The sequence below is a fragment of the Lichenostomus cassidix genome, chromosome 3 (assembly GCF_008360975.1).
Source record: "Lichenostomus cassidix isolate B80296 chromosome 3, HeHo_3.0, whole genome shotgun sequence".
NCBI lineage: Eukaryota > Metazoa > Chordata > Aves > Passeriformes > Meliphagidae > Lichenostomus > Lichenostomus cassidix.
Genome location: NC_139483.1, coordinates 40,688,112 through 40,715,590, shown reverse-complemented (window position 1 = coordinate 40,715,590; position 27,479 = coordinate 40,688,112). Strand labels below are relative to the sequence as shown.

The 27,479-nt window shown below is 43.4% G+C and overlaps 1 protein-coding gene and 1 long non-coding RNA gene across 2 annotated transcripts; one reads left to right on the top strand and one right to left on the bottom strand.

Moving 5' to 3' along the window:
* The first annotated feature begins 1,469 nt into the window (after positions 1–1,469).
* On the top strand, positions 1,470–26,201 carry CAPN9 (calpain 9). The gene is made up of 20 exons (XM_085055442.1): positions 1,470–1,952; positions 6,421–6,490; positions 6,956–7,074; positions 7,667–7,800; positions 8,154–8,322; positions 8,867–8,950; positions 9,200–9,285; positions 10,994–11,071; positions 14,289–14,449; positions 15,246–15,403; positions 15,869–16,077; positions 16,725–16,761; positions 17,924–18,004; positions 18,504–18,561; positions 19,142–19,206; positions 21,540–21,608; positions 23,013–23,091; positions 23,743–23,859; positions 24,893–24,951; positions 25,762–26,201. The coding sequence occupies exons 1-20, from the start codon at positions 1,740–1,742 to the stop codon at positions 25,786–25,788; spliced, it is 2,073 nt and encodes a 690-aa protein (XP_084911568.1). The 5' UTR covers positions 1,470–1,739; the 3' UTR covers positions 25,789–26,201.
* On the bottom strand, positions 8,088–11,051 carry LOC146439538 (uncharacterized). Its single transcript, XR_014850824.1, has 3 exons — positions 10,962–11,051; positions 9,773–9,844; positions 8,088–8,215 (listed from the first exon to the last, which is right to left on the bottom strand). It is a non-coding gene; the product is annotated as an uncharacterized LOC146439538 (long non-coding RNA).
* Positions 26,202–27,479: the final 1,278 nt, after the last annotated feature.

Below are 27,479 nucleotides of genomic sequence, written 5' to 3'. Positions count from 1 at the left end.
CAGGGAGCCTGCAGACATCAACAATGGATGCAATTATGGGGAATAAACATGGGAATATATGCTCTGAAAAAGAAAGCTTTCCTTCACAGCACTGCTGTGAAAAAGAGCAGAACAGAAAGGAACTAATTCAGTTTCACCTAATTGCTCTCCATAAATCATCTCTTGGCAGCAAGCTTGACTGGTCCACCAAGGGCCAATTAAAGTAAAGGGAGGCTGAGTGCTGTTTGTACTCACGGGTGTGTTTTATACTACAGGAACTGTAATTTGTTCCAAGAGGGTGGCATCTCTTTCCTTTTCCAAGCAGAGAGGAATATCCATGTCTGGCTTTGAACATTATTACTTCAGTGCCCCCATGGTGCATTGTCTAGCATCTTCTCCAGCAGTGTTGTACTGTCCAGTGTGAGACACGATGGTGCAGGTGAACACTGGTTAGCAAAAAAATCACAGAATCATTAGGTTGGAAAAAACTTACAAGATCATCAAATCCAACCACCAATCCACCAATCAAGCACTGCCAAGTCCACCATTAAACCATGTCCCAGAGCACTGCATCAACATGTCTTTTAAATATCCCCGGGGATGGTAACAGCTCCACTTCCATGGGCAGCCTGTTCCAATGCTTGACAACATTTCCATGAAGAAATTTTTCTCAGTATCTAATATAAACCGCTCCTGGTGCAGCCTGAGGCCATTTCCTCTTTCTCTACTGCTTGTTACTTGGGAGAAAAGACTGCGTCTTCACCTGGCTACAGCCTCCTTTCAGGTGATTGCAGAGAGCAATAAGGTCCCCCCTGAGCCTCCTCTTCTCCAGGCTAAACACCCTCAACTCCCTCAGCTGCTCCTCGTAAGACTTGTGCTCCAAACCCTTCACCACTGGTCAGGTGAACAAGGTCATGAAACCGGGAAATCAGTGACAAGTACGTATGTATTTGTTTTTAAAATCACACATTACAGTGCGCACAGAACTCCTTCAGTGTGTGGCCCGTTAGAATACCTCCTCAGGGTAACATTTTCTGACACTTTTCCTGTGTTTGCCCAGGATGTGTCCCGCTCCGAGCCCTCCCCACTAGCTTTGCACAGCCAGCCCTTGCCCTGCACCCAGACCCCTGCCAGCAGAGCGGGCACGGCCATCTCTTGGTACTGCTGTCCCTCCTGCACGACATCCAACGGGGACAACACCTGCCTGCCAAAGTAGCCCTGCCGCAGGCCAGGCCAGGCCAGGCTGCTCTCCCGGCTCTGAGAGCCAGGCAGGCTCACGGTGCGGCTGTGGGCTGTGGTTTCTCTTTCAAGGCTCGGTTCAAGGGCTCTGGCTGGGCTGCATAGCTGGAAGGCATGCCCGGCCCGTGCTGGGTGGGGAGCGCTGCCAGAGCCGCGCACACCCTTCTCGCCCGGCAGGCACCGCCGGGGTCAGGGCAGCTCCTGGCCGCTCCCGCTCCGCTCCCAGGGTGTCCGGGACCAGCCGCCTTCCCTCCCTGTTTGCTTTCAGGGTGTTTGCGCTGTGCGGGGCAGACGGCAGGTCAGTTTCGCACAGCAGCAGCTCAGGGAGGTGAAACGCAGGAGGGCTGCAGGATCTCGCCGGCTCCCTCACCGCACGGTCCTTTCCACACCCTTTTCCTTCACGAGGCGCGTGAGGCATTTTTGCTCCCCTCTCTTTTCCCTCCTGTTCTCCTCCTCCTTCTGTCCCCACCAGCAGCTAAGGCTTGTCTGCCCAGGCTCTCTGTGGCAGGTGGGAGGCAGCCATGCCCTACCTGTACCAGGACTCGAAGCCGCGGGCTGGTGCGCATCCCGGGGGAGCCCGAGGCACCCACAGCTCGGGCAAGGGCTACGAGCAGCTGAAGCAGGAGTGCCTGCGCAGGGGAGTCCTCTTTGAGGACTCTGACTTCCCCGCCTGCAACTCCTCGCTCTTCTTCAGTGAAAACCCTCCCATTCCCTTCGTCTGGAAGAGGCCTGGGGTGAGTATGCGGTTGTGCTCGTTCCTCCCGTCCTGCCGAAAGTCAGGCACCGCTGAGCTTCGGGAGCGTTCAGGGGATGTGAGGTGTGGGGGGAAACCCTTCCTGCCTCAGGGGCAGTGGCACAAAATTGAGGTGCCATCCACAAAGAGCTCAAGCTGCAGGATGAGAGAGCTGGAATGCTTCACCCCCTGTTTCAGGTGTAGCTCGTTGTACAGACACACTTATGCAGGCATATTTATGTGCATGCATGAAGACCTCCTAATCAGCTTCTCTCTTACATTATTGCCAGACAAAAGATGAAAAGAAGAGGGCATGTAAGTAATTGAGAGTAAAATACATTATGCTAATGTCCTAACTTTGTAAAATTGAGTGTTGTTAATATAGGAAATTCGTAATTCAGATTAAACTTTAAATATTCAAACCTTTTAACTTTTAGAGTATAAGAGTCCTATACTTGCTCATTTCCATCAGGATAACTCAGAGATTACGAATGCATGCCATGGTTACTGAGCCATTCAGCAGTAGCCAAGGGCTCAGTGAGTATCTCTTAATGCATCTTGCATAACAGTCATTAATAACACAGTGAGAGCCTGAAGCTGCACTAGTCATATGCTCCCAGATCACAAACCCAGCATCACTACAGGTTCCTTCTCCCCACTTCACTCTGTAACTAATAAGCACAGAACATTTGTGGCAATATTTAATTTCTTTGCTAATGACTGATATTTATTCTCTTTTTTTTTTTTCATGAAAGCTTTTCCTTGGTAGAAAACTCTTCTTTGGTGATACTGATACCAAGGGAGGAAAAGAACAAAATAATCTTAAAGAAGGGTTTAAATTATCTTAATCCACAGTGATAGGCATTCAGTGCCTCAGCATCTGGTAGTTAACATAGTGCTGCCACAGAGCAGAATTAAAGCTGTTACTCCTGGACAAGTTTCAGTTGTGAAAAAAAGTGGAGATCCCTACACATGGTAAGTGCAGCCCCCACAGGCACTGCTGCCCATCTGTGCTCCAAAAGTCAGTGGCCTGTGGGGCTGCCTCCCCAGCACAGGAGAGGGCTGTGATGCTGAGATGTTTCAGTTGTGGTGACTCTGGAGTGCTGTGGGGCATCAAATATGCAAGTGCCTGTGACAGTCATAAAGAATGGTTTTCCTTTGGCCAGCTGTTAGGTGCTAGCTTGTCTTTCTAGGGCATCACAATAGTTAAAATTTGGTGTAAAACATGACCAGGAGGGGTTGAGAGCTTGTGTGCCCTTGTGTATGGTACACAGGGGCAGAGGTGAATGGTCTGTCTTCTTCAGGATCTCTGTATGCTGAACTGGAAACATTTCCAGGATGAGTAAGTTACCTCAAATGGCATCTGCCTTTACACTCCAATTCCCCCTACGCACTTTTGTGAGCTGCACAGCGAGAAGTAAAACTCAGGGGAGGCTGAGAGGATGTGTAAGGACAGGGTATTAGTTATGCTCTGCTCTGGCTCCTCAACATTTAAGCTAAATCAGTTTCATCTATTATCCATCGGGAGCAGCAGCAAAATAAAGGCACTGTAACAATTTCAATTTAACACATTTTACATTGCAAGGGGAACATGGGCCTGGAGTATGTGACAGGTGAGTTGCCACAGCTCAGCTGGCAAAGCTGTGGTGCAGGAGAGGGTGAGCACAAAAACATGGCCTCTGATTAGGGTATCTGTGCTCAAACGCTTTTCATGGTGCCTGGTTTTTACTGCCTCTCCCACCAGTATTATACAGTAGATTGGATAAAGTGTAGCACAGTACATGCAGGTAATTGCAGGGACAAATAATCTAAATCTTCTGATTTACAATCTGTTAGAGTTTAATCTTTAGTAATGAGAGTAAAGAAGCCTTTCTCATTACTCTTGACACGCATATATCTGCATATATGCATGTTTGTAGCAGCATGAGCAAGACCTTCAGCTAGCACTAATCTGTAAATCTACCACTGCAATCAGTGAGCCACACAGATCTGCAGCAGATGAATATCTGACTTGCTACATAAATGAAGTGCTCCAAGATTCAGAAAGACATTTAGTGATTTCGCTTAGCAACCCTTTTTAATTACAAATCAAACCTTTGAAACTATTCTTAATAAAAATTTTAGAACAATCTGAAGAAGACTCTTTTCCCTTCCCTTCCCGTCCCGTCCCGTCCTTTACTTTCTATCTAAATTCAACTGCTGGGATCAATTCAACAGTTCAGTATTTGGGAAACTTAGACATAGAAATTGAAGAATGAGAAAAAAAACCACAAAAAAAGACAAACAGGTTTTACCAATGTCAAATGATTCTGTGGTCTACAGGAGGAAGTAAGGAAGAAATATTCCTAATATGAACGGTCACGGGCAACCAGTATGACAGGCTGGGAGCAGGCAGAGAAATGTAATCACAGAAACCACCTAAACAGTCTCACCCCCAGCCTGTTTTAGGTCTCTGTGCATCCCCTCTACCAGTGTGGGACAGGCACAGGGATGCAGTTTGTTTTCTTTTGAGTTTAAAGAAACATAGCTTTAATGCAGCATCAGGAGAGTCAAGGGTCATTGTGTTTCATCTTTCTGAAGACTGCATGTTCCTACTGTTAGGCAATGTCCTTGTACAGGTGAATGCTTGAATTACTGCGTACTGGGTGTGAATGCTGGGTTTTGTCCTTTAACATAATGAAAGTCCTGATACATTATTATACCATCTGAAATTCCTTTTAAAATGCATATTATTTTTGCAACACCTACTCAAAAACTGTAGAGTGTGGGTTTTTATGTGTAGCAGAGAATGTGGCACAAGTCCAGTCAACATCCTTTCAATTCCTTTTTATTGATGTTTTAAATTATTTTTGCTTGCTTTAGGTATAGGAGGTTGAAAACATTTTTCCGTATGTCAGTTGCAGAGACGCGTAATGAACAGTGAGTCATGAATCTAATGTTCAGACCCATGTCAGTGGAAAGGTTTTTTATCTTGTCCCTTGCTAGCACACAGAGTTTCTTGGTAACAGCTAAATGCAGTACTTGCAATGAGAATTGTATCTCCTGGGAGCAATGGTGCTAAAACAAAGTGTGTGGTTGAAGCTCAGCTACTTTATCAGCCATTGCTATATCAATGTCTAAAGGAAGTGAGATGTGGTTTTATTGGTCATGCCCAGTCCCAAGAAGACTGAGTTTATTTAACAAGCAGGTGGGCCAGGTAAGGAGGAGCTGCTGGTTGATTTCCCTTTGCACCACACTCTGGGGACTTGATGTTCTGTGGTACCTCCTCCCCAGGGCACCTGTGGCTGAGGTACAACCTGGCCACCACCTCCTCCCCCGCAAAGGCAAACAAAAAATATGCAAACAAGCTTCCTCCTGAATATTGCCTCTGCAGGGTGAGTGCAGCAGCAGCAGTGCTGGTTCACTGAGGAGAGTGCCCTGGCTCCAGCAGTAGCCAGCAGCAGATGCTCCAGCAATAGGTGCAGGAAGCTGAAAAAAACCATCAATATTCTGCCTTATGGTCTGAGAAAATGCAGTGATATGAACTAAAAGCAGCTCAATTTCATCTAGGCAAAAGCAGGGATTAAATGACTGAATGTGTTCTTCTATCCCTCCCCCCCATCATTAATTTGTTTCATTTGCCACGTAGGCAGAAGGATCTGCTTCATGCCACAGGGTCTGCAATAATGTATCAGGGTGGTCTGATTAACTACAGATATATTCCTCCACTAATATATTAGATATTCTTCTCTTCCCTTTTCTATTCAGTTCAATCCATTACATTCATTACACAGCTCATGGGGAAATGGAGAAGAGTTCCTACCATATTTATTACTTTAATTTTTCTATCCAGGCCTGGTGCTAGTCATAGAACTAAAACAGTAAAATGAATGCTGGAGAATTGCTTTAATAGCATCATGAGCACCAGTCCCCCTGAGCTCTGAGCACAGGGTGAGTAGTGTTAGTTCCTCCTAAAAATTAGCAAGGCTGAACTCTGTTGTTTGCTTATTTGAGGAGGAAATTGTCTCATGGTTGTCAGACACTGTATGTTCCAGGTATTACAAGCAAGTAAATAAAAGGCTTAATAGTTCAGTTAAAAGTAAATTGCCAATTTTATTTTTTCCAGCCATTGGAGGAAAGCAAGCAGACAAAAAGCCCTGTTAACCGTGGCTGTAGCCTGACATCAATCTTCTGGATGAGTCTGTGTTATGATATTTTAACAACTGCCTACAGATGAATAAAGAATGCCAGCCTTTCATTAGCAGCCAACTAATTATGAAAAAATGAGGATAGTTGATTCTTTAATTGCTCTACACTGTAATTAATTAGCGAGGATTCCCGATCTCGTTCTTTGTGGCGGCTACACTGCTGCAGGATAATACAACTCATGTGGCACGCAGGTTTTGTCAGCACTGGTGCAAATCTGGTTCAGAGTGATGATGATATTTTCCTGGCACATTCTAAGTAATTTCTTTGTCTCACTGTTGCAGGACATTGTCGAAGATCCCAAGTTTATCCTTGGAGGAGCCACCAGGACTGACATTTGCCAAGGGGATCTTGGTGAGTGATTCCCCCTGGGTGGATATGTTCATGTCTACATCCCATGAGGAGCAGCAGGAGTGTCCTCACACAGGAGGGGATGTTGTCCCTCCTGAGCTGGTGGCAGCAGTGGAGCTGGAGGTACAGCCTAGGCTCACCTGGCCCACAGTTCCCTCTATGACAGCTCCCTCCCATCCATGCCAGGGATCATCTTGGTTCAGTGGGATTCAAGATAAGGGAAGGATCTTCACCTGAGGGTGCTGTGAGCCCAAGGGAGTCTTTTGTTTACTAGCACCTGCAGCCTGAAGCACAGTCTGCCCTGGCCAGGCAGGGACACCTTTTCTTTTCCCCCAGGCAGGGGACATGCAGGCTGTCTTCTGTATTTCAGAGGAGGTGGCAGCTAACTGTCCTAACATCTTCTCTCACCCCTTCTTCTCCTCCTGAAGGGAAGAAGTTGAGGGTTTTTTTCCCCTTCTAAATCCACAGGTGACTGCTGGCTATTAGCAGCCATAGCTTCTCTCACACTGAATGAAAAAACACTAGCAAGAGTGGTGCCACTGGATCAAAATTTTGGGCCAGATTATGCTGGAATATTTCACTTCCAGGTAAGGTGAACATCTGGCACAGCATGAGCACATCTGTCATTTAATTTCATGGTCTGTTTTGCAGTGAGGTTGCCAAATACTGCAGAGGAGACACTGAAAAAATACAGATTGCTGGGCTTACACTGTTTGTCATGTTTTGAGAAACAACCTAGAGGGCAACATCAGCCTCATACAGGCACAAACACAGCCATTCCTGTTCTGTGAGAAATCATTTCACGTTTTCCTGGGCACAGGAAAAACCTCACTTAGGATGTAAGTCCTTGAAGGAGTTGAACTGGGATCCGTAATATGTGTGTGTCCTAAGAGAGTCTTGAATCATGTGGTGAACACTTGTGTAGCTCCATGAGTGACATTATCCAGACAAGGAACTACAGTACAGGAGCTGTGCATTTAGTCTTAGTGTTTTCTTATGGTAGATTACCCTTCCTAGAGAGCAGCCTTGCACAGTGGAGCGGGAACAGATGATTTACATGTCTTCTAATCAAGCCTGTGATTGTCACTAGCTTACAATTAGAAACATTGGGACACCAGAATCCTACGCTCAGGAAATGCCATGCTGCCAGCAAAGTCATGCTCCATCCTTTCTAAACAGTTTTGGCAGCACAACGAGTGGCTGGATGTCGTGATTGATGACCGATTACCCACCTTCAAGGGTCGGCTGGTTTTCCTGCACTCAGCTGAACTCAATGAATTTTGGAGTGCCTTACTAGAGAAAGCCTATGCCAAGTAAGTCCCACTGCACATAGATAATTTGCTACTTGTACATACATTATTCACAATTTGTTCATACGTTATTCACAATTCTAGTCAGCAGCTTCTAGCATTTGCTGCTGCCCTTGCCAACCTGACAACTGGCACTAAAGAAAGAAAAGCCCCAGGCTTTAAGGACATGTAGAAATGAATGACTTCAAAATGCAACTAAAAAGGAAAGCAGAATGACCACAATACCCCTGCTTGGGTACACTCTGGGGTACTTATTTTGACCTCAGTGTCACTTCTTCAATTCTACATATGTGAAAGAAAGCTCTCAAACATTGATATCTTGAAAGCAGTTCTCACAGTCAGCATGTGTTTTCCAGGTTGAACGGCAGCTACGAGTCCCTGAAAGGTGGCAGTACAATAGAGGCCATGGAGGATTTCACTGGGGGAATAGGAGAAATGTATGATGTTAAGGGAGCTCCTGACAACTTCTATGAAATCCTAGAAAAAGCCCTGAAAAGAGGCTCAATGGTGGGCTGCTCTATTGATGTAAGTAAGAAATGGAGTCTCAATTTCTCAGTGCCCTCAACTTTGGTGTTCAATGTCTTCTGGTTTGAGTTTTACTTTTTCTCCCGATGAAGCCTTGCTGCTTGCAAAGAGTAATTAAATTTTTATTGAAATAGGCAGTGTGATACTCAGCTGGCTGATGGGACCCTTCATCACCATCATTGTCCATCAAAGTCTGTTTACAAGAAATGAGATCATATCAACACCTGATCTCAGTCTGAGAGTTAAGACTGAGATCCCAAAAATGTAGATGGTACTGAAACAAAATCACAGGGGTAGAGGGGGAATTCCACCCTGGAACCACCTCATTTTTTCTCTGACTGAACAATGCTTAAAAAACCCCATATTGTTTCCTAAAAGGGCACCATTGCACCATCACTTTCTGCATTGAGCAGAAGCACAAGTCCCCTGTTAGTAGTACAGGTTAGCCAGTGGTTAGCCTGGTGCTTGGAAGGGATGAGGTGGCACCATTTGCGATCTCACTCCGAACAGAGAGATTCATTCCCATTTTTTTTCCACATTCCAGACCAGCAGTGCTGCCGAGTCAGAAGCCAGAACCCCCTTTGGCCTTGTAAAGGGCCATGCTTACTCTGTGACTGGCATTGAGGAGGTATGTCCAGCAGCACAGGGCAAGGAGAAACCTGGGGAAAAGATAAGGGAGTGTTCTCCCAGTCTCAGGTGACAAGGGAAGTTATCCTGGGGAAGTTGTCCAAATTCCAATCCACCTTTCCCTCCCACATCTCCCGTGGCAGTCTGCACTTTTTGCACAGCTGTTAACACCAGAGAACACTGCACACTGGAGAAGCCTTGCTTCCTAGATCCTGACAGCTGATACTTTCTCTATTTCCTTCTCTCCCAGGTGAGCTATCGGGGCCGGCAAGTGCATCTCATAAGGATAAGGAACCCCTGGGGACAGGTGGAGTGGAACGGCCCTTGGAGTGACAAGTGGGTGCACTGTCCTGTACACAATGGCCTCACAAAGGCCAAATCCCAGATTCTGCTGCACAGCTAGCTTCCTGCAGCCCCAGCTACTCCACAGGAAATTAAACCAAGGGTTTGCACATGCCTAACAGTAGTACTGCCATACAACATCTCTCCTTCAGCCTGTTCAAAATAGCACAATGCAGAGATACTGTCAGGGTTGTTTAGTGCCCAAAACCTAGCATTAGGAAAAACCATACTTTAATATAAATAAGCTAATTTTAATACACTCCAAACTGTAAAAATCACACATTTGGAGTGATTTTTTTTTGTTAAATTTTTGCGAGCCTGTTGCTTTAGTACTTTTAGCACAACATCCATACTTTGTCCTGCTACAGATAAGCTGAAACTGATACTGAATTACCCCCTCTAAATAGCTCATGTCTCTCTATGTTTATTGTTTGGACTTTCTAAACACACCAGGAATAACATACTAATAATAATACGTGACCATTAAATGAGACCCTCTCCATATGGTATCCTCCAAAGTTGTGGAAGGACCCAAAACCACAGCAGGATTGGTCTGAAAACCAGTGCAAACAAATCAAAATTTTTAAAAAATAGTGAAAAATTAACACTGCATTCCTTTCCAACATACACCTTTTAATATATTTTTGCACATATGGGTGGTTTCATTTGTGTTTCACTTTTTTCTACTGAGGTTTTTTTTTTGTTCACACAGATGCAGAAGAGAGGACCCATAACCTGCCTGGCCTTTTAACATTGCTTAAATATATAATCATCTACAGGACTACTTTAAATGTCTCTGTCCTTAGCATGACTCAGAAATAAATTAAGTGTGTCCATATCAGTGCAGGTCCTTTCTTAAATTGAAGAAAAATATGGATAATTGACATGTATAATGAGTGCTTAAATTTGAAAAAGATGGAGAGATTATGATCAGGACAAGCATCTGGCAGTTTCTGCTGTTCATTGAAAAGGCTGTCTGTCTCTGCAAAGCAGAGCTCTGACTATGACTTGGAACTCAGGATGCAGGGGGCTTGCAGGTGAATACAGGAGTCTGTATTAACAATTTCAGTGGTTGCTGGAATTAAAAAGCTCAACACAAAGTGCCTGCTACTCCATAATTGGAAATGTAGTAGGGCACTTCCAGGTTTTCTGAAAATCTTTGTCAAGTTTTTGGTTGGTTTCGATATGCCACAGCTGGAATTGAAGGGGTGAGTGAAAAGGAGGCAAAGACTATACCTGTGGCCCCAGTTACTCCACTGAATTTCTCTGTGCAGGGGAAGGAACTTATTCAGTTTCCATTGACCCAATTTTGAAAAAACATCTGGCCCTAAATTAGCGACAAGCTAAAGAGAAGATGATGCTACAGACGGAATACAGATGTAAGGAGAAGGTTGAGTTACCAACATCCTGATATTTACCGATAGCCCTATTATATCCAACCTCAGAACAGTCCCAGCTTCAATGACTCACGTTAAGACCATTTTGGAGCAACTTTGGATGTTTGTTCTGGTGCTGCATTCAGCTACATTAATTGGGTCTCTCTGGCTGTGAGAGCCAAGCAGGATCAGGAAACCTCTTAAATGCATCTCTCTTTGTGTAAGCTGCACAAATAAAATGTGGAAGAAGACCAGTGAGTCATTCTGAGCCAGGGAAAATTAATTGCCACACACCTGTAGTAAAGCTTGGTTTTGTTTTCCTGTAGCTCTCCAGAGTGGCGCTCAGTCAGCCCGTCGGAGCAGAGACGCCTGTCTCAGGCAGCACAGGATGATGGAGAGTTCTGGTAAGCCACAGGTTTTTAAAGTGTGTCACTCTAATCAGAAATCAAGGTGGAAGTAGCTGAAACAAGCAACAAGAAAGAAGCCTCTGTGTGAGGAAATTCTCAGTTTCTGCCTAAGAGAGGGCAAGTAGAATGATTACTTCATTTTCTGTGTTTCATGTGTGCCCATATTTATTTTAATAACAAAAGCCTTCTGAAACCAGTTTAGTTAATGGCATTGGTATATTTCAAATACTCGGTGTCTCCTGTGAATGTAGCACCCTTTAAATCCTCCCCGTGAACAAAGGCAGGACAGAAGGGAGCATTGTATCGCACTGTATCAGCTGTGAAATGCTTTCAGGGTTGATGCTAGGCATGCGCTGGAAGAAAAGGGAGTCCTGAGAAGCAATACTATGAGTTGAATAAAGTAAAAGAACACCAAGATATGTGTGAAATTGTGGAAAATTTGAAGAAAAGATGAAATTAAATGGGAAGAAAAAAAGAAACCAACATGGTGGAAATTGCTTGAGAAGTGTGAAGTGTTCTTCATGCCAGATTCATGATCTCAGACAGAGCAGATGGCTGAGTTGCACATGATCCCCCCACTATATCGACTGTGCTGTGCACTACTGACAATGTGTCTGGTCACATTTCGTAGGGCCAGATACTTGACTCTTTTACACAGAGGTAAATCTAGAGAGGTATGCAATGGAGCTATTTCAGATTTTGCCTGCAAGTTAAACCAAAGTTCAACTTCAGGTCTGAAAAATTGAGATAGACAATGCAGCACATTAAGTCACACAAGATGATTTATCCAAAATTTTGATAACTGGAGGGAAGTAGGTCCAGTGGCTGTTCCATTACTGTATTTTTACATAGGATATTTTGAGTTATTTTGCTATTGACGATGCAAATGCATTAGGACATTCCCAGTTTCTCCAGAAAGCTTTTGTGTTTGTTTGAGTTTTGGGTTTGGTGGGTTTTTTTGTCTGTTTTTGACCTGGCTACAGCTGGAGCTTATGTGGTGAGTGTAAAGGGGACAAAGACTTTACATGGAGCCCAAGTAACTCCAGCAAGTCTCTCAATACAGGGCAGAACTTAAAGCCTGACCATGTGATGGAAGTAGAAGTGTGCAAGTAGGCATCAAATTAACAGTGAAATTAATGAAAAAAGATCCGTTTTTAGTTCCTTTTGTTCTTTGGACCTGTGAGAACTGAAGAAAATCTTCGTGGTAACATGTTGACGGTCTTCTGACCTCATTAACTGCCCCAAAGATATTTTGGCTGCGTATTAGCAGTTCAGATTGGTCTTGTCCAGGTGCTTCTAGTAGATGCAAAGGGGCATCTTGCTTTTGGCTAAGAAATCAGCTTCTCATCCACCCTAGACCCTTCCCTCCTAAAATCAGAGGGTCATTTTCTTCTTTACCCTTCATAAATACTGTCGCAGAACAACTCTAGGCTAATCAGAACAGGTGTTTTACCTCTTAAAAGCCAAATATAATCTGTGAAGTGCAGCCCCTTCCTCTGTTTTGCAGCACATTTCCAAAGAGCCCAAAATTGCACAGTGTGGCCAGGAAACCAAGCCGTTTAGAGACAGATTTTGCTATGCTGCCCCTGCTTCTTTAGTGTAGTGAGCATCAAAGTGAGAATTAGCAGTGCCTAGGGCTAGCAATATACAGGAATAGTTGACAAGAAAAGACAGAGCTCAGCAAAGCAAACCCTGCTGTTTCTTTCCACACCAAGACGAAGTTGTAAAGTGGCCCAGAGCAAGTGTAAATTAATACCGCCACAGACATCTATTTGTTACAAGGAAGAAAAATGGAACTGGCTGTGTTGGATGAGGTACACTGGGGGCCACCTGGGTCCTGTCTGCCACTGCCACAAATAAACTTGCATCTTGGAGGACTTTTGCTCTCCTGCTACTCCATTTTGTTTTTAGACATCAGCCACAGGAGGAAAAGGATAGTTATAGAAGCTTGAATTAGGGAAGAGGTCAATTTCTGTGTGTTATTTCTATGGTCCCAAGAGAGAGGGGGCTCTTTCAGATTGCAGTTCAGAGCAGAGAACATATCTAGATGCCAAGTTGACCTCATGGAGGCCTAATACCTCTGCTCTTTCACAGAGAGAAGTTCAGCCTACAAAGGCTGTCCTCAGTCTTATGGCATACGGACCTCCTGTCCTCGTAGTGCACACCATGCAAGCTGCTGTCTCTTAGCTCCTGTGCGCTATTTCCTTTTGCTCAGGGCTGCACCCAATGCCCAGTGGTACCTGGCTCTGGCTGTCCCTTCTCTTGGCTGTTTGCTCAGTCCTGAACTGGACTCCTTGGTCGACGGGACTGTTGGTATTTTTTGCCCCTGTGCTTGCTATATAAAATCTCCTGGCGTATCTGCTTCTCCGTGTGCTGAGCAGGCTAGTTTCAACCAGCCCAGCCTAGCAGCTCAAAACTACCCATATTGTGGCATTGGCTTCCGCCTTCCCATTGCCATGTACATATCTCCACCCTGGGCATAAAATATGTGCAGTGCAATCTGTGGGGCACAGTAGCAGGCAGCAGTGTTTGTGCTACCTTCAAGGACAGGTTGGAGACATTTCTCAAGTCCAAACACATTTTATCTCTCACATTTGGTATATGTTTTTGCTAGAACAAAGTCCCAGGCACCCATAAGGGAGGGGAGGGTGAGCAGCTTGAGCCTAGGAATCTTAGCAGAGATTCAAATGTTACTTTAACTGCAGTGCAGACAGGTAATCCATACCATGGCTTGACTAATCCATCACCATGTGTCTCTGGAGGTGCTATCATTGTGGCTGGCATTGAACACACAGATTATTTGTATGAAGACTTAGCTCCTGTACATGCCTGACAATCCTTTGTTTGGGTATTTGGCAATACAGATGCCGATGACCATTAAGGCCAGGATGGTGTTAGTGAAATAACTCTTTCAATTGCAGGTTTTGTGCCAGTGCCACTTCCATTTCATCTTATACTCAATTGTAACTGAATAAAAGAAAGGTGCAAGAGATGTCAGAATGAGATGCAGACTAAAAGGATGCTTCTGCTTTTACAGCATAGTGAATGAAAGCTAGTTTCTCTCTAGCTGTACACTGGCATATATGCTTGGTCACCAAAACTACTCTAGAAGAACTGGTGATTTGGCCCTGGGACTCTGGGGAATAAATATTTCTGCTGGGCATCCTTCACTAAAATGAATGACTGCCTGATCCTTACCATGTCTTTCGCTCAGGATGAAATTTGAAGACTTCAAAGTGCATTTTGACAAAGTAGAGATCTGCAACCTGACTCCAGATGCCCTGGAAGACAGCACTGCCCACAAGTGGGAAGTGACCATTCACCAGGGAAGCTGGGTTCGAGGATCCACTGCAGGAGGATGTAGAAATTTTCTAGGTAAGTACATACAAGTTTGAAAATGAGAATCAAGCACTGAAGGCTTCACTCACTCTCAACTGTAGCTCTTCAGAAAGGAGCTGTGTAGCCAGAACTGTGGATGCAGGACAGTTGAGCTGACTGGAACCAGCCAAGGGGACAAAAGAGGAAACTCAAACCATGGGTTTTAAGTGTGGTGTACATTAAGATGAGACCATTCTATGATTGGCTTTTTCAAATGAAGAAACCAGCAATGGACAAAGGGGTAAATGTTAATATGGTCCCTCTTGAGACTTTGTGGTAGGAGTTGCTTTTTCTGGTCTCAAGTTCATTGGATCTGATTTATCTCTTAATGACATTTGCATGAGCAGGACTAGGTTCAAATAAGCCAGTTAAACTGCAGCAGCAAGTGTAAAATGAGACAAAAAGCCCAGCTCAGCCAACGTGCTTATATGCCTCAAGCCGTAGCATGGATCCGAACTGTGTTACTGCGGACTGGCATCAGCACTGTGGGATCATTGTAGCTATGTACTTTTAACAAAATCCCATCTGACAACTTTATTTAAACCATGGTAACTTAATAAGGTACCAGGCCTTAAATCTCTACACCTAGTTCCATGAAGGATTTTGGGATCTGGCTTATTTTTTGCAAAGCCTAGTGGAAAGAAGTATAACAAGTAATGGAAAAATTAAGTTTGGGTTAAACCTCAGCTTAATTGTCTTTTTGGGTTTTTTGTTGATTTTGTTTTTTCAGTAGAAGTAGTGGTGGTTTATTATTCCAACTCAAGAAACTCACTGGTGTTTTTTACATTGGCAGAGACTTTCTGGACAAACCCACAAATCAAGCTACATTTGACAGAGAAGGATGATGGACAAGATGACTGCACATTCATAGCAGCACTGATGCAGAAGGGTCGCCGTAAACTCAAGAAGCTTGGTGCTGAAATGCTGACCATTGGCTACTCTATTTATGAGGTACTCCACTGCTTCTGCAGCACAGGAGCTGCCTTATTGGTATTTGGAACTTTCCCTGCCTGGCTCACGGAGAGGGAATGTTGCTTCTTCTCAGTGTTTTGGAGCACATCACACACAATGGTGCCTTGTCCCCAAGTGAGGTTGAGGTTGGCAAATCTGTTGTCACTGCTCTGTGACACCCAATCTGGGATGGTGGTATTTAATGACAGAGTATGTTTAAGTAGGAGGACAATGCCCCAGAGTCTTGAGACTGCCTTCTGGGTGGGAAAGGGCACTGGTAATGGGTCCTTGCCATAAGGTGGGAACTAAATTGCTGTAAGCAGCTGGGTGAGGGAATGAGAGTCAGGATTACAGACAGGGGTGACACTTGTGCCAGGCAGAGTTTGGCTCTGTGATTTGGAAGGGGGTGAATATGTCCTTCAGCACACCCCAGCCAGTGGCACACTGCCTTTTTTTCCCTCCTAGAGCCCCGGCAGAGACGGACACTTGGGCAAAGACTTCTTCAGGTACCACCCATCCAAGGCCAGGAGCAAAACCTACATCAATTTAAGGGAAGTATCACACCGATTCAAGCTGCCACCAGGTGATTACATTCTTATTCCAACCACGTTTGAGCCACACCAGGAGGCAGATTTCTGCCTGAGGATCTTCTCTGAGAAGAAAGCCATCACTGAGTAAGTCAGCAGTGAGCTTTGGGCCCTCCGGTGTTCCCCTGCACATGGGGTTGTTGGCTGCTGGGGAGAGTGTGGCTGCCGAGCACCTAGCCCTACAGCCAAGTCCTGGCATGGCAAGGTTCTGATTGTTTGGGGGTTTTTTTGCATTTGCCTGTTTTTGCTAAACCTGACTTTTTTTTTGAGAGGAGTTGAGAAGGTGGGGAAATAGGGTGTGCCATGGTGAATCCACTGGAAGTTGACAGGGAAGAGTTGCTAGCTGTCTGGCACTGTTTGGGACTCTGAATGCAGCAGTGTTTGCTTCCTGTTTCCTCCCAAAGTTTGTCCATAGGACAATTTTATGTGTAGAAAGGGTGTTGGGGAAAAGATGTTTTCGCAATGAATAATGAATAAAGAATGAGATGAATTCTTTAGCAGATGACATGCACAGCTGTGTCCTCCAAGTCCTGCCTAATGCCTGTTTCAAGGGCTTATACCAAAATCTGAACAGTGCAAAAGTCTGATTGTTTGATGAATTTCAGCTAAACGTAACCTGTTAAGTAAAAAAACCCTGTTTTATCATTCTCCTGGGGAAAATGTAATAAGCAAGCTTCTGCTCCAAGCAGACATTGAATACCTTCAGATACTAAATAAAGTTTTGTTTTCTCCAGGGATCTAGATGAAAACGTTGCCATTGATCTCCCTGAGGTAAGTCTACAGAGCTAAAATAGCAAGAGAATAGCTCAGCAGAAGCCAGCGCATGTTGCTTTTACTGTCTTTGGCTAAAACACCTTTGTTTCGCAGGAATGTTTGTGTGTGTTTGTGTATGTCACATTTGCCAGCTTTTTGTATGTCACTGAAACGGCAGTGCTCTGCTGAATTAAGCTATTAAGCTCTGCTGAATATGGTAAAAGAGCTGTAACAATCAAAGTCATAATCGTTAGCCTCTGCATCCACTTGAAGGCAGTTGGTGCCAGCCAGCACTAGAGGTGGGTGTCAGCCACCAGGTGTGCAGTGGAAGCACCACCCCTTAGCACCAGCAAGCCACATGAACATGGCTGTTTGCATCTTTTAAAATTTTATTTATTGTGAAAAAATAACAGGCAAAAGAATGTCTACTGATATACATTAATTTTGCATACAAAGATCTTTATTTTACTTCTCAATATCCACAGGACTTGAGAGGGAGTGCTTACACATGCACTTGCCTACTGAAGAGATTGAATTCTTTTTGCTTTTGAATGGCTTGGTCTGCCTGCTGAGCACTAATTGCAGCTGGGTCTGAGTCAGCTCCTGTTTAAGTGTATCCCTGCAAATATGCCATTAATTGTGGTGTGCCTTTCCATGGAAACAAGCTAAGCCAAAACCTCATTTGTCCCTCTTTAGAAAAACTCTTCTCCAGGGACCAGCTAACAAGGGCATCTTCATTTCTGGGATCTCAGGGCCATGTTCAGTAGCAACATAAATCTGTGCTGGGTAGTATGCTGAAGTACAGCCACCTCTGGCTGGTGCTCTCAAGAAGGGCCAGAGGTCCCAGGATGATGCCACTGGAGAGAGCTCAATAGAGCTCTGGCTGTTGGAAGACCAGGGAAACAGAATGGTGAAGGGTGGGATGAGAGGAGATGGGTTTTCCAGGAAGGGTACTCTTGGTTTTGTCCAAGGCAGAGGCACACTACACGCTTGCCCAGGCAAAGGAAATGAGGGGGTGAGAGTCCCCTCGGGCAGATAGATGGCTGGGAGGCCTCAGATTTGGCGAAGTTCAGGAGCATATGTATGCTTATTTTAAGATGTACAATGGTTCCTGGTGCACAGAGGGGCTATTTGTAGGAGAATTGTTTCACAGTTCTCATAAAGACTTGTGTTGTTGCAGCCTCTACACCCAACCCCAAGCCCAGAAGAAACTGAAGAAGAAAAGCAATTCCGGGCATTGTTTGAGCAGATTTCAGGAAAGGTGAGTGCAAAACTCTTGTGGGTCAGAGCCAGATGTAAAAAGAGGGGAAAGATTTCTGCTCCGACCCAGGGCCAGATGAAACAAAACCGACATATTTTGGGTGTGTTGAGTTGTAGTGTGTTGTTTGGGCACCAGATGTCACCATGCCTTATGGCTCGATGGATAAGGGTGCAGTCCCTGGTGAGCAAGCAGGAGGACCAAAGCTAGAACTCAAGCTCTGAAGGAGCCTACCTGGTTTAATGTTCAGCTGCAGTTGATTTTTCTTTGAATCAACAGCTCCTGCTTGAGATCTCCTTCAGCCAGGCTTATGCAGAACAGTACTCTTGTATTTTTCCAGCCCTTTAGGTTTTAGCCTTTTCTGGGTTTTGTATGGTTCTCTTTTCCTGAGTTGCAATAAAGTACAGATGGGTGATGTTTGTGTTTTCTGAGGTTTTTGGAATGTCTAATTACAGAAACATTCGAGTAACAGATGCTTCACTGCTTTTTTTTTCTACTTCAGGACATGGAGATATCTGCTGAAGAACTTGAATATGTTCTGAATGCTGTATTAAAAAAAAGTAAGTGCTGAAAACGTCTAAGTTAAGGGTTGTATAGAACTTCATAAAAGCTGCCGTTAAATTAATTTACATATAGAAAATTAAAGGCTGTCTCACAACCCCCACCCTGTGTCCTTGAGCCAGCCAGGGCAGAGCTAGGAAAGCATTTGGTCCATGATCTAACCACGAGCTTGCCCTGCCTCCTGCATGATCTGTGTCAGCTCAGTGAGGCTGGCTCCCTGTTGCACTATCACTCTGCTGTGAAGAGACAGGCACTGGGCTGGGACTTTTTAAGTCCTGGATGTGGCTCATGACCCCGTTACAGGCCCTTTGTACGGTGGGAAACCTGTCACTCTCTGAACCTCATCTCCTGATTTACAAAGAAAGGACAGTATTTCCTGTCATGTCTTCAGTAAATGCATCTTCTGTCTGGACTGAGACTTCTCTGCAGTGAGAGCTGCCTTCATCTTCTATTGCACAGATTGTCCCACAATGAGGACTAAGAGTCAGCTATCTCCATTCATGAATACTATTTTCTACCTTCAGGTTATAAAAGACAGCTTTGCCCAATGATTTCTTTTCTATTATTGTTCTTTTTCAGCAAAGAACATCAAATTCAAGAACTTAAGTCTCATTTCATGCCGAAATATCATTTCTCTTATGGATGTATCCTTTCAAATAAGTGCTTGTGAGGCTAAATGAAGAATGAATGTAATTGTCCATAACATTATATGTCGTGGATTTCAGAGATGGATTTGGTAATGTCATGGCAGAACACTACCCAAAGGAAACAAAAATACATGACTTTTTTTATCCTGATTTTTATTTTTGAAAGTTAGAGTTAGGAGTTTCAAGACAAACTGTTTTCCATTGCAGACTTAGAGGCAGATGTTTTAGTGCTGAGCACCTTTAGAAGTAAATCTCAAGGTACTTCTGTAAAGGACTGCATTTTTCAAGCTGTGGTTTGTTTGAAAGAGAGCTAGAAGACATAACTCAATAAAATCTGTAGTCTGGAGAGCTAAATTCACCAGACAAAGTTGTGCATGCAAGTTAGGGGTCAGAAATTCAGGATCAGCAGTAGTGAAAATTGCTGATATCAAAGCTCTGGGGTTTTTTGACAATCAGTTTAAAAACCGGAAAATCTGGTCTTTCAGCTGGTTCCTGGGACTCCAGGAAACAGACATGTGGGTGAGAGTTGTCTGTCCAAATTTAGGCATTTGTGGTGTAGGCGTCTACATCTAAGCTAGCCTTCTAGACTTCCTTTGTAGATAGCAAAAGGGATGGTGTGATTAATTGTTCTGGATGTATCTAGCTGAAGGTTGCTAAATGACTGCTCAGACATCAGGTGAGGTGAGTAATAGCTCTGGTACTTCCCTACCAGATTTGTCCTGTACAGATTTCTGGTTCCTGTTGAGTTTGCTTAGTATGGCTTCTCCTCAGGTAGAGCTGTTTTTCCAGCATGTTTTCCCAATAAGTGGTTTTGTTACACATGAGACAAAACAGTCCTACCAAGGCAAGTATCTAATGTTTCATTTATGTCCTGCTTGTTCAGCTGAGATATTCTTGAGTTTTGCTTTTGTTGCTCCAGTCCATGACAGAGGTAACATCCAGTCAAACATTTCTAATAGAAAATCAAAACAGACAAAACTTTATCCTGTTAAAGCTAGGTTTGTTATATTAAAATTCAATGCAGATTAGTCACCTTGCATGTGCAATGTTTCCTCACTTAAAAACCAAGCCTCAGCAGGGAGCTGGTCCATGTTCACATCTTATCCATACTTGGTATTGGCACAGAGCCAGGGCCTGCACTTAACCCTGGAGCATGGCAGCAGTTCTAGGTTTACTATTTAGGATATAACTAAATAGTTTCCGTGATTTGCAATGCTTCCAAGCAAATCTCTGCATAGTTTTGAATAAATGGGGAGACATCTTCTCCTCTGCTTTGAAAGCACAAGGAACGCAGACACAATCATCCCACTCTGGACATGCTATTTGGAGCACAATGGAGGAGCAAAACCATAAAAATGTACACTCAAGTCAATGCTGGCATAGTCTCCTCTGTGTCACATGCTGCTGAATTCCCTGGCAACAGCCACCATGTGGTGGTGAGGAGCAGGGACAGAGTTCTGCATGACCCTGGGAAGAAGAACCTGTCTGGGCAAAGAAACTCTTTGCAGAAGTGAGAATGTCCTTGGAATCTGTGGGTGCCCTGAATAATGTCAGCAAAGTAGGTGTTCAAATAACAGCAGGCATTAGCTGGACCCCATTTGGCATGTTTTGACATTTGTGAGTGCTCACTGAGCCAGTGCCCATCTGATCAAGAGCTTTGTCCTGACAAGATGCAAAAGGGAAGGGAAATGGGAGCATTCCTTATTTAACATTTCAGAGCAGGTGCCTCATCCTGGAAGTAAGCTGTGCTTGGGGGACATCAGTAACTCAGTGAAATAAGTCACTCACTTCAGGCAGAGGGAAGACCAGGCAGATCTAATCACTGCCTCCTAGAAATGCTGTACAGGTCTTCATTTCAGACCACAAGGACCAGATTTTTCCAGTCTCACCCCACTACTCCCATTTGGTTGAGCCATTGCAACAGAGCCTGGTTTCTAGATAAAAATACTGAATTGCACATTGGTTGACTAACTCCTTTGGGTGCAGTAGTGATTTGGTTTAATCAGGTAATTTAATTCTCCAAATCATTTATATCCCATTTAGATCCAAAACTGTTCTTGCCTTAGAAAAATCTGTCTTTCTTCCTCATGTGGAGCCTGAATTGCTCCGCTGTGTTTTTATATCACATAATGTTCCTCCACTATCACAGCCAGAGCCATGACTGTAAGTGCTAGAGCTGTACCTCATGAGAAATCCCAATGCCAGTTTCAGCAGCACCATAGGCTTTCCAGTCAGCTTTATATTTTCTGCTTAAAGGAACAACTCTGGTAAGTTCAGACTGAATTTGGAACTTCATATAACAAGTCTTTTTCCTTAGTTCATATTACCAGACCAGTGGCAACGGGAAACTGGAATTCAGTGAGTTCAAAGTGTTCTGGGAAAAAATGAAGAAATGGATAGTAGGTGACATTATTCATTGTAATTATTTCTCCATTTCATTAGCTACTTCCTGAATAGTTTATTAGGTATGTGCAGACAAAAATGGAGACAGCAGTGTGTTCAAGCCACGAATTTTAACACAAAACAAATGTTTTAAAAGCATGGGGTTTGTTTTGGATAGTCAAAGACATTCTTAGCTTTCCATGATGCTAAACCATAATGGTTTTCTGGAAATAACAGAGATTTTTGTAAGCAAATCAACTATGTTTGGGATAAAGAATGCAATGGACACTAATAAGCAAGCCAATCAAAAGGAAACTTAAGGAGTTTCCATTATTGCTCTTGTGCAGAAGAAGAAAGTGATGATTCATGACTAGTAGAAAACAATAATTTCCTAAGTCACTGCATTTTCATTACTGATCTCTCAGGAGTCAACTGTACTGAAGTCTGGGAAAGTGTTGATTCTAATTTTAAACACATTTCCTTGCCACTGTATATGGCAGTACGAATAAGCAGGCTTGCAGAATCAATCACAGACTTAATATTCAAATAAAAGACATTATCATTGTTTCCTTATGGCCATTAATAGGTTTTTCTGAATTCGTGCTTCACTAAAGCATTCAAAATATGCAGTTCTTCGCTTCTTGTCTAGCCCATCAGAAATGGCCAACACTTTTTCTGGGTACTAATGCCACTTCTCTTTTAACAAAGGACACACTGTGCTTTAACAAGGGGGCTTGAGAAATCCTTGTATCCTGAAGGAAGATTTGCACATATATTTGCTGGAAAATTTTAAGCTGAATGTGACGACAGCTCTAAAAAACTCATATTCCAAAGGAGAGCTGTTTTTGTCTCCTCAATAAAAGGATGGAACTTTCCAGCTTAAAAATTGCCTACTATATAGGTCAAAATTCAAACTGTTTGACCAGTTCTCTTGGTTGTACCATGAATGTGGTTATTTAGATCTTTTATACTTAGAAGCAAGTTACTAAAGTGACAGTCTTAATGTCATGTTAAACAGTTGCTCTCTAGTGTTCAAAACTATGGAGAGAAACATAAAAGGAGATTAAGAAAATGTGTCAGTTAAGAGTTAAAAGACAGAGAACAATACATCCTTTCCAGATAAAATAATTTTTTAAAAAAGTAATATCATTTTTGATGAAGAGCAAGTCATTATTTTTTAATGCTTGGATTTGGCGGTACTTTTTAAAGTCACAACAGCCTGTTCATATGACAAAGGGAACTGGGACCAAGATTTGCTCCTCAGTTATAAAATCAGACTGTATCTAGACCAAAGTCTTGACAGCTTTTTAAAATGTTTGTACTGTGCAGTTGGAGATAAACACCTTGGCTTTCTATCTGCTGTATCTGTGCTCCCTTTCATATGCCAATGCTGTGCTTTGTGTGTGCTCCTTTCATAACAGAGTATCTTTCTTCAATTTGACTTTGATAAATCTGGCTCCATGTCCTCTTATGAGCTTCGTGGTGCTCTTAAAGCTGCAGGTAAGACAAGCACTGCATTTTATCTGGGAAACCTGTCAGAGCAGCTGTGGGTGAAGAAGACAATCAATCACACAGGCCAGATGCTCCTGAACAGAGAGGAGGTCTATGCCCTAGAGACAGCCCGAGCACACTGAGTGGGCTAATTTTGCCCCAGGTACCCCCAATCCTGAGGGCAGTCAGAGCAATCTCTATATGTTACTGAGCTCTGTTAAACTCAACAGGGCTGCACATGTGCAGGGTTAGATCCTGAAACAAACCACTTCAGAGTCCATCTACACTCAAGTGTTGAAGGAATAGTGAGTAAGCTTCTATGAAGAGCAGTCATTGCGTTAGTATTTCATCACAAATTATTTTTATTAAAGTAGATAATTTTGCAGAAATCCCTCTATATTTCAGTAAGACAGAATGGTGTCTCGTACATCACACACACTGTGGATGGACTAGAAACTACAGTGCCTGAAAAATTTCTTGTTCAGAATTTTTTATTCATTGCAAGCTTAAGGAACTTTGTGGTCAGATCTCTTTCTGGAGGGATGTGTGCCACAGAGTATCCTCCCATTAGGTGGATTTCCAAATCAGTTAATAGAGGTCTGTAGATTCCCCCTGACGTGTGAGACTGCTCACTTTTTCTTTGTGTGTGTCTTTGGGGAGGATACCAACTCAACAACTATCTGCTGCAGCTGATTGTCCTCCGATACTCTGATGAGCAGCTCCAGATTGAATTTGATGATTTTCTGAACTGCTTAATTCGCCTAGAGAATGCAAGCCGTGAGTATCTTCTTCCTCTGGAATTTCATCCCCTTTTAGAAAGAAATTGTTGTGCTTTTGGCTGTTGAGCCTATTGCACCATATCTGAGATCAAGTACATGGCTAACAGAAAGGAGCTGTGCTTAGCATTTGCACTTAGGATGGCTTTTCTCCTGTAAAGTGAAAAATGTTCTGCTGCTAATGGAAAATTTCCCCCATGTGAATAGAGCTTGCTACATAAACTCTGCAGCAATGTTGAAGGCATGTGAAGAATGCTGGTAAAGCCCATGTCGTAACCCTTCTTGTGGCTCACCCAGGAGCTTAATTTGGGATCACACAAGCTCGAGGTTCAAATATTACTTGAGCCTCAAGCAAAGAGAAGGTTTGTGTGCGCTTGGGCAGGTATCTCCTGTACCTTTTACATAACACGTTCCCTTTTGGCGTCAGATATGGTTCCCTGCACATCAAGGCACCCTAGGTCTCAGTTCACTTGTGGTACAAAATCACTCTTGTTACAAAGCATCCGTAGTAGAGACAGATTAAATAGCTGGATAAGTGCTGAAGTGATCATTACTGTGGCTCCAAATTCAAATAAAACACAATTCACTCTACTTCAAGAAGAAAAATCAACTTTCTTCACTTTTTTTTTCTTTGTTTTTCTTTGTTTTGTTCTTCTCTTTACTTTCTGATTTGACTGTAACAATAGAATTATTAAACTTCTGAGAGATAAAATTTAAGTAAGATATATAAAGAAATACAAATTGCTTGGCTTGATTTCAGAGTATCATCCAAATCTGACTGTTTACCACATTCAGGACATTTCTTCCAGACAAGTCCTAAAGTGAGACTTGCATAAAGGCCTTAAGTCAGCAAGACATTTCCTCTTTCAAGGACTGGTCTTTGTCAGACGAGCTACCACCACCATGCAATCCTAACAAATCTGCCTTTGCACAAATCTCCTTGGCATGGCCACTCGTCGTTGTGGGATGGAGAGCTCGTGTATGAATATGAATGAGGTGTATTTATAGCACTGGTGTCCTGTTTTTCATTTCAGGAGTATTCCAAGCATTGAGTGCGAAAAACAAGGAGTTCATTAACCTGAATATAGGCGAGGTATGAGTATAGATTTGTAAGCACTCATGAAATGATGGGGTTTCTCTAGAGCTTTATCCTCTTGTAAGAACTGGAGTATTTCTGTATGACACTTAAGGTGTCTGTGAGAGTTCAGGGTGTATCAGCCATAGGTTTTGCCATAGCAGGAATTTTACTGCCCACTACAGCCCACGCGCTGATTAAATCTCCTCCATGCTATTTCCTTCCTGTCTTGCCCTGTGGCATATTGACAGCTTCCCATGCACCTTTCTAGTTTCTCTGCTTTTTCTTTCTTCTTAGGTGCCAGGTTTCAGTGGGGGAAAGAGGAAGGAGCAGATGGGGATGGGGGGGTGGGGTCTTTCACTCCCACTGAATCCCCCAGGAGTTCAGATCAGCCTTGCCTGTGCATGTCTGTCATTTACCTCTCACACTGCTCAACACAGATTTCTTATTTTCTTGTGCTCTCTTTGTCTCCCTGTTGCTGCGAGCTTTTTCTCATTTCACACCAAGCTAAAGCTTCCTGGGGTGAGGCACAATGAATTCCCATGCAAAAGAAATGTGGGAACCTGTGTGGACTGCTGGGATGCAAATAACATAACTGCTGTTTCCAGCATCTAGTGCTTGGAGAGCTTTGCCTTATTCCTCCCTGCTAGCTGAGGTCTCTCCTTAATTGCAGGATGTAAAAGCCAAGTGACCAATGGTCCTTTTCCCTGCATGTGGCCAATTCAGAACAAAGCACTGCTTTGGAATGGCTTTAATCTGGGGAAAGACATGGGGAGGGAGAAAGGCCTGAAATACTTTATTGTAAAGCTGATCTTTTTCTCATACTAGTTTATCAACCTGGCAATGAACATCTGAAGAAGTCTGATTTGGATGCCAGGAGTTTCTTGCGACTTTGCTGCTGAGACTTTTGCCCCAAGAGCTGAGGTCCACTTCACATGCAAACTTTACCAGGAGATTTCATGCAGAGGAACATGCATGCTGCCCACCCTTTCTCTTCTCCAGCCCTGTGGTTGAGTTCAAGTGTCAGGTCATGTGGTTTTGGTTTTGGTAGAGCCTGATACTAGATTTGGCACTGAGCATTTGGATGGGGCACAGATGCCTTTCAAGCAGGCTGAAACTGATGTTCCTGAGTGACCACAGGTTTTTATGAAATAGGATTGTATTTGATTTCAGCACCGCACAGACTATAGTGATTAAAAGTCTTTATTGCTGCTTGGCTACCGATTACTGTAAGGTGCTTTTGAAAATACAAGGTTGCGTAAAACTTGTTCAGTTTGGAATTTATTTCCAGGCATAATGTGTGGCTGCATGACAAGTACCCTGTTGTAGCCACAGGAATTGCAGTCTGGTGGACTGTAGATAAAGAAAGACTATGGAATGTATGGATGAAAATTCACTTCTTAATAGTTGTGACAGAGGTCCCAGGTCCAGGGTTCCTTAGAAGGATGCTTAAGCTAAGGTTTGACATTCATCACAGATTTAATTTAGGGGAAAATTTTTGCATCTCACTTTTTCTTAGTCCTTCCTCTGCTACCGACAAAGTTCCTCTGCTTCAGACTTTACTGTGTAGCCAGAGAGTGTCCCATAGGGCCCTCTCTGCAGAGTTGCACAGTTTGTCATCATCTTCAGAGAAACACATGGCTTTGAGACAGTGAGCTCTTGCATGGGGCCATTTTCCTCCAGACAGTCTGAGCCTGTGTCCCACACCAACCAGGCTCCAGAACAGTTATAATAGTTTTAGATTTACAAAATGTCCCCATTGGTAAGGTCCTGATCTCTACAGTTATTGCTATTTTGCATCTGTGACTTATACAGTATTATACATGTGATGTGGGTAGCCAGTGCTGACTTAAAAAATAACAGTAATAGCAGCCAGGGACTTAAGAGGTCTTCATAGGATTTGTTTCCATGATTATCTTCATAACTTATGTCTATTTTATAATGAATCAACTGTCTGGATTTGTTTTCTAAAGCCTTTCTTGCAGTGAAACAGATGGCTGTAGACTAGCCTTGCATTCCCTCTGTCCAGGCTGTCTGAGACAGACAGGGTTTTGTTTTCTCTAGATTTAGACCTAATGAGCAATTCAGGAAGGAAAATCAAGCTGCAGTAAAGGTGAAGCTCAAACTATGAGAAAGCATAGAAATCATGGTGTTTAAAACAACAACTTTGTTATTTTCTAGCAGTTATAATCTTGTAACTATGCAGAAAATACTCTGAAGCTAGCTGGAAGCTGAGCAAAAGCTGATGGTTGCAGTATTTGATTAACTGAGGTACTCAGCCCCATGAGGTGTATTGATTTTCAGATGTGCTGATTGTATACCCTTTTACAGCACCAGAGACAGCTGTCTAAATTTGTGAAAGTTTGGATTAAAATCTAGACTGTCCTATAAACATTCAGCCTCGTACTTGAAACAAAAAAACCCTCAAATCTCAGATCCTTAACTGGTTCACTGTACAAGCTTAGATGTAGATACAAATTTGTTGCAGCATAGCATTGTTCACAAGCTATGCAGAAGAAAAGAGATGTCTCGATACCTGGAAGTAC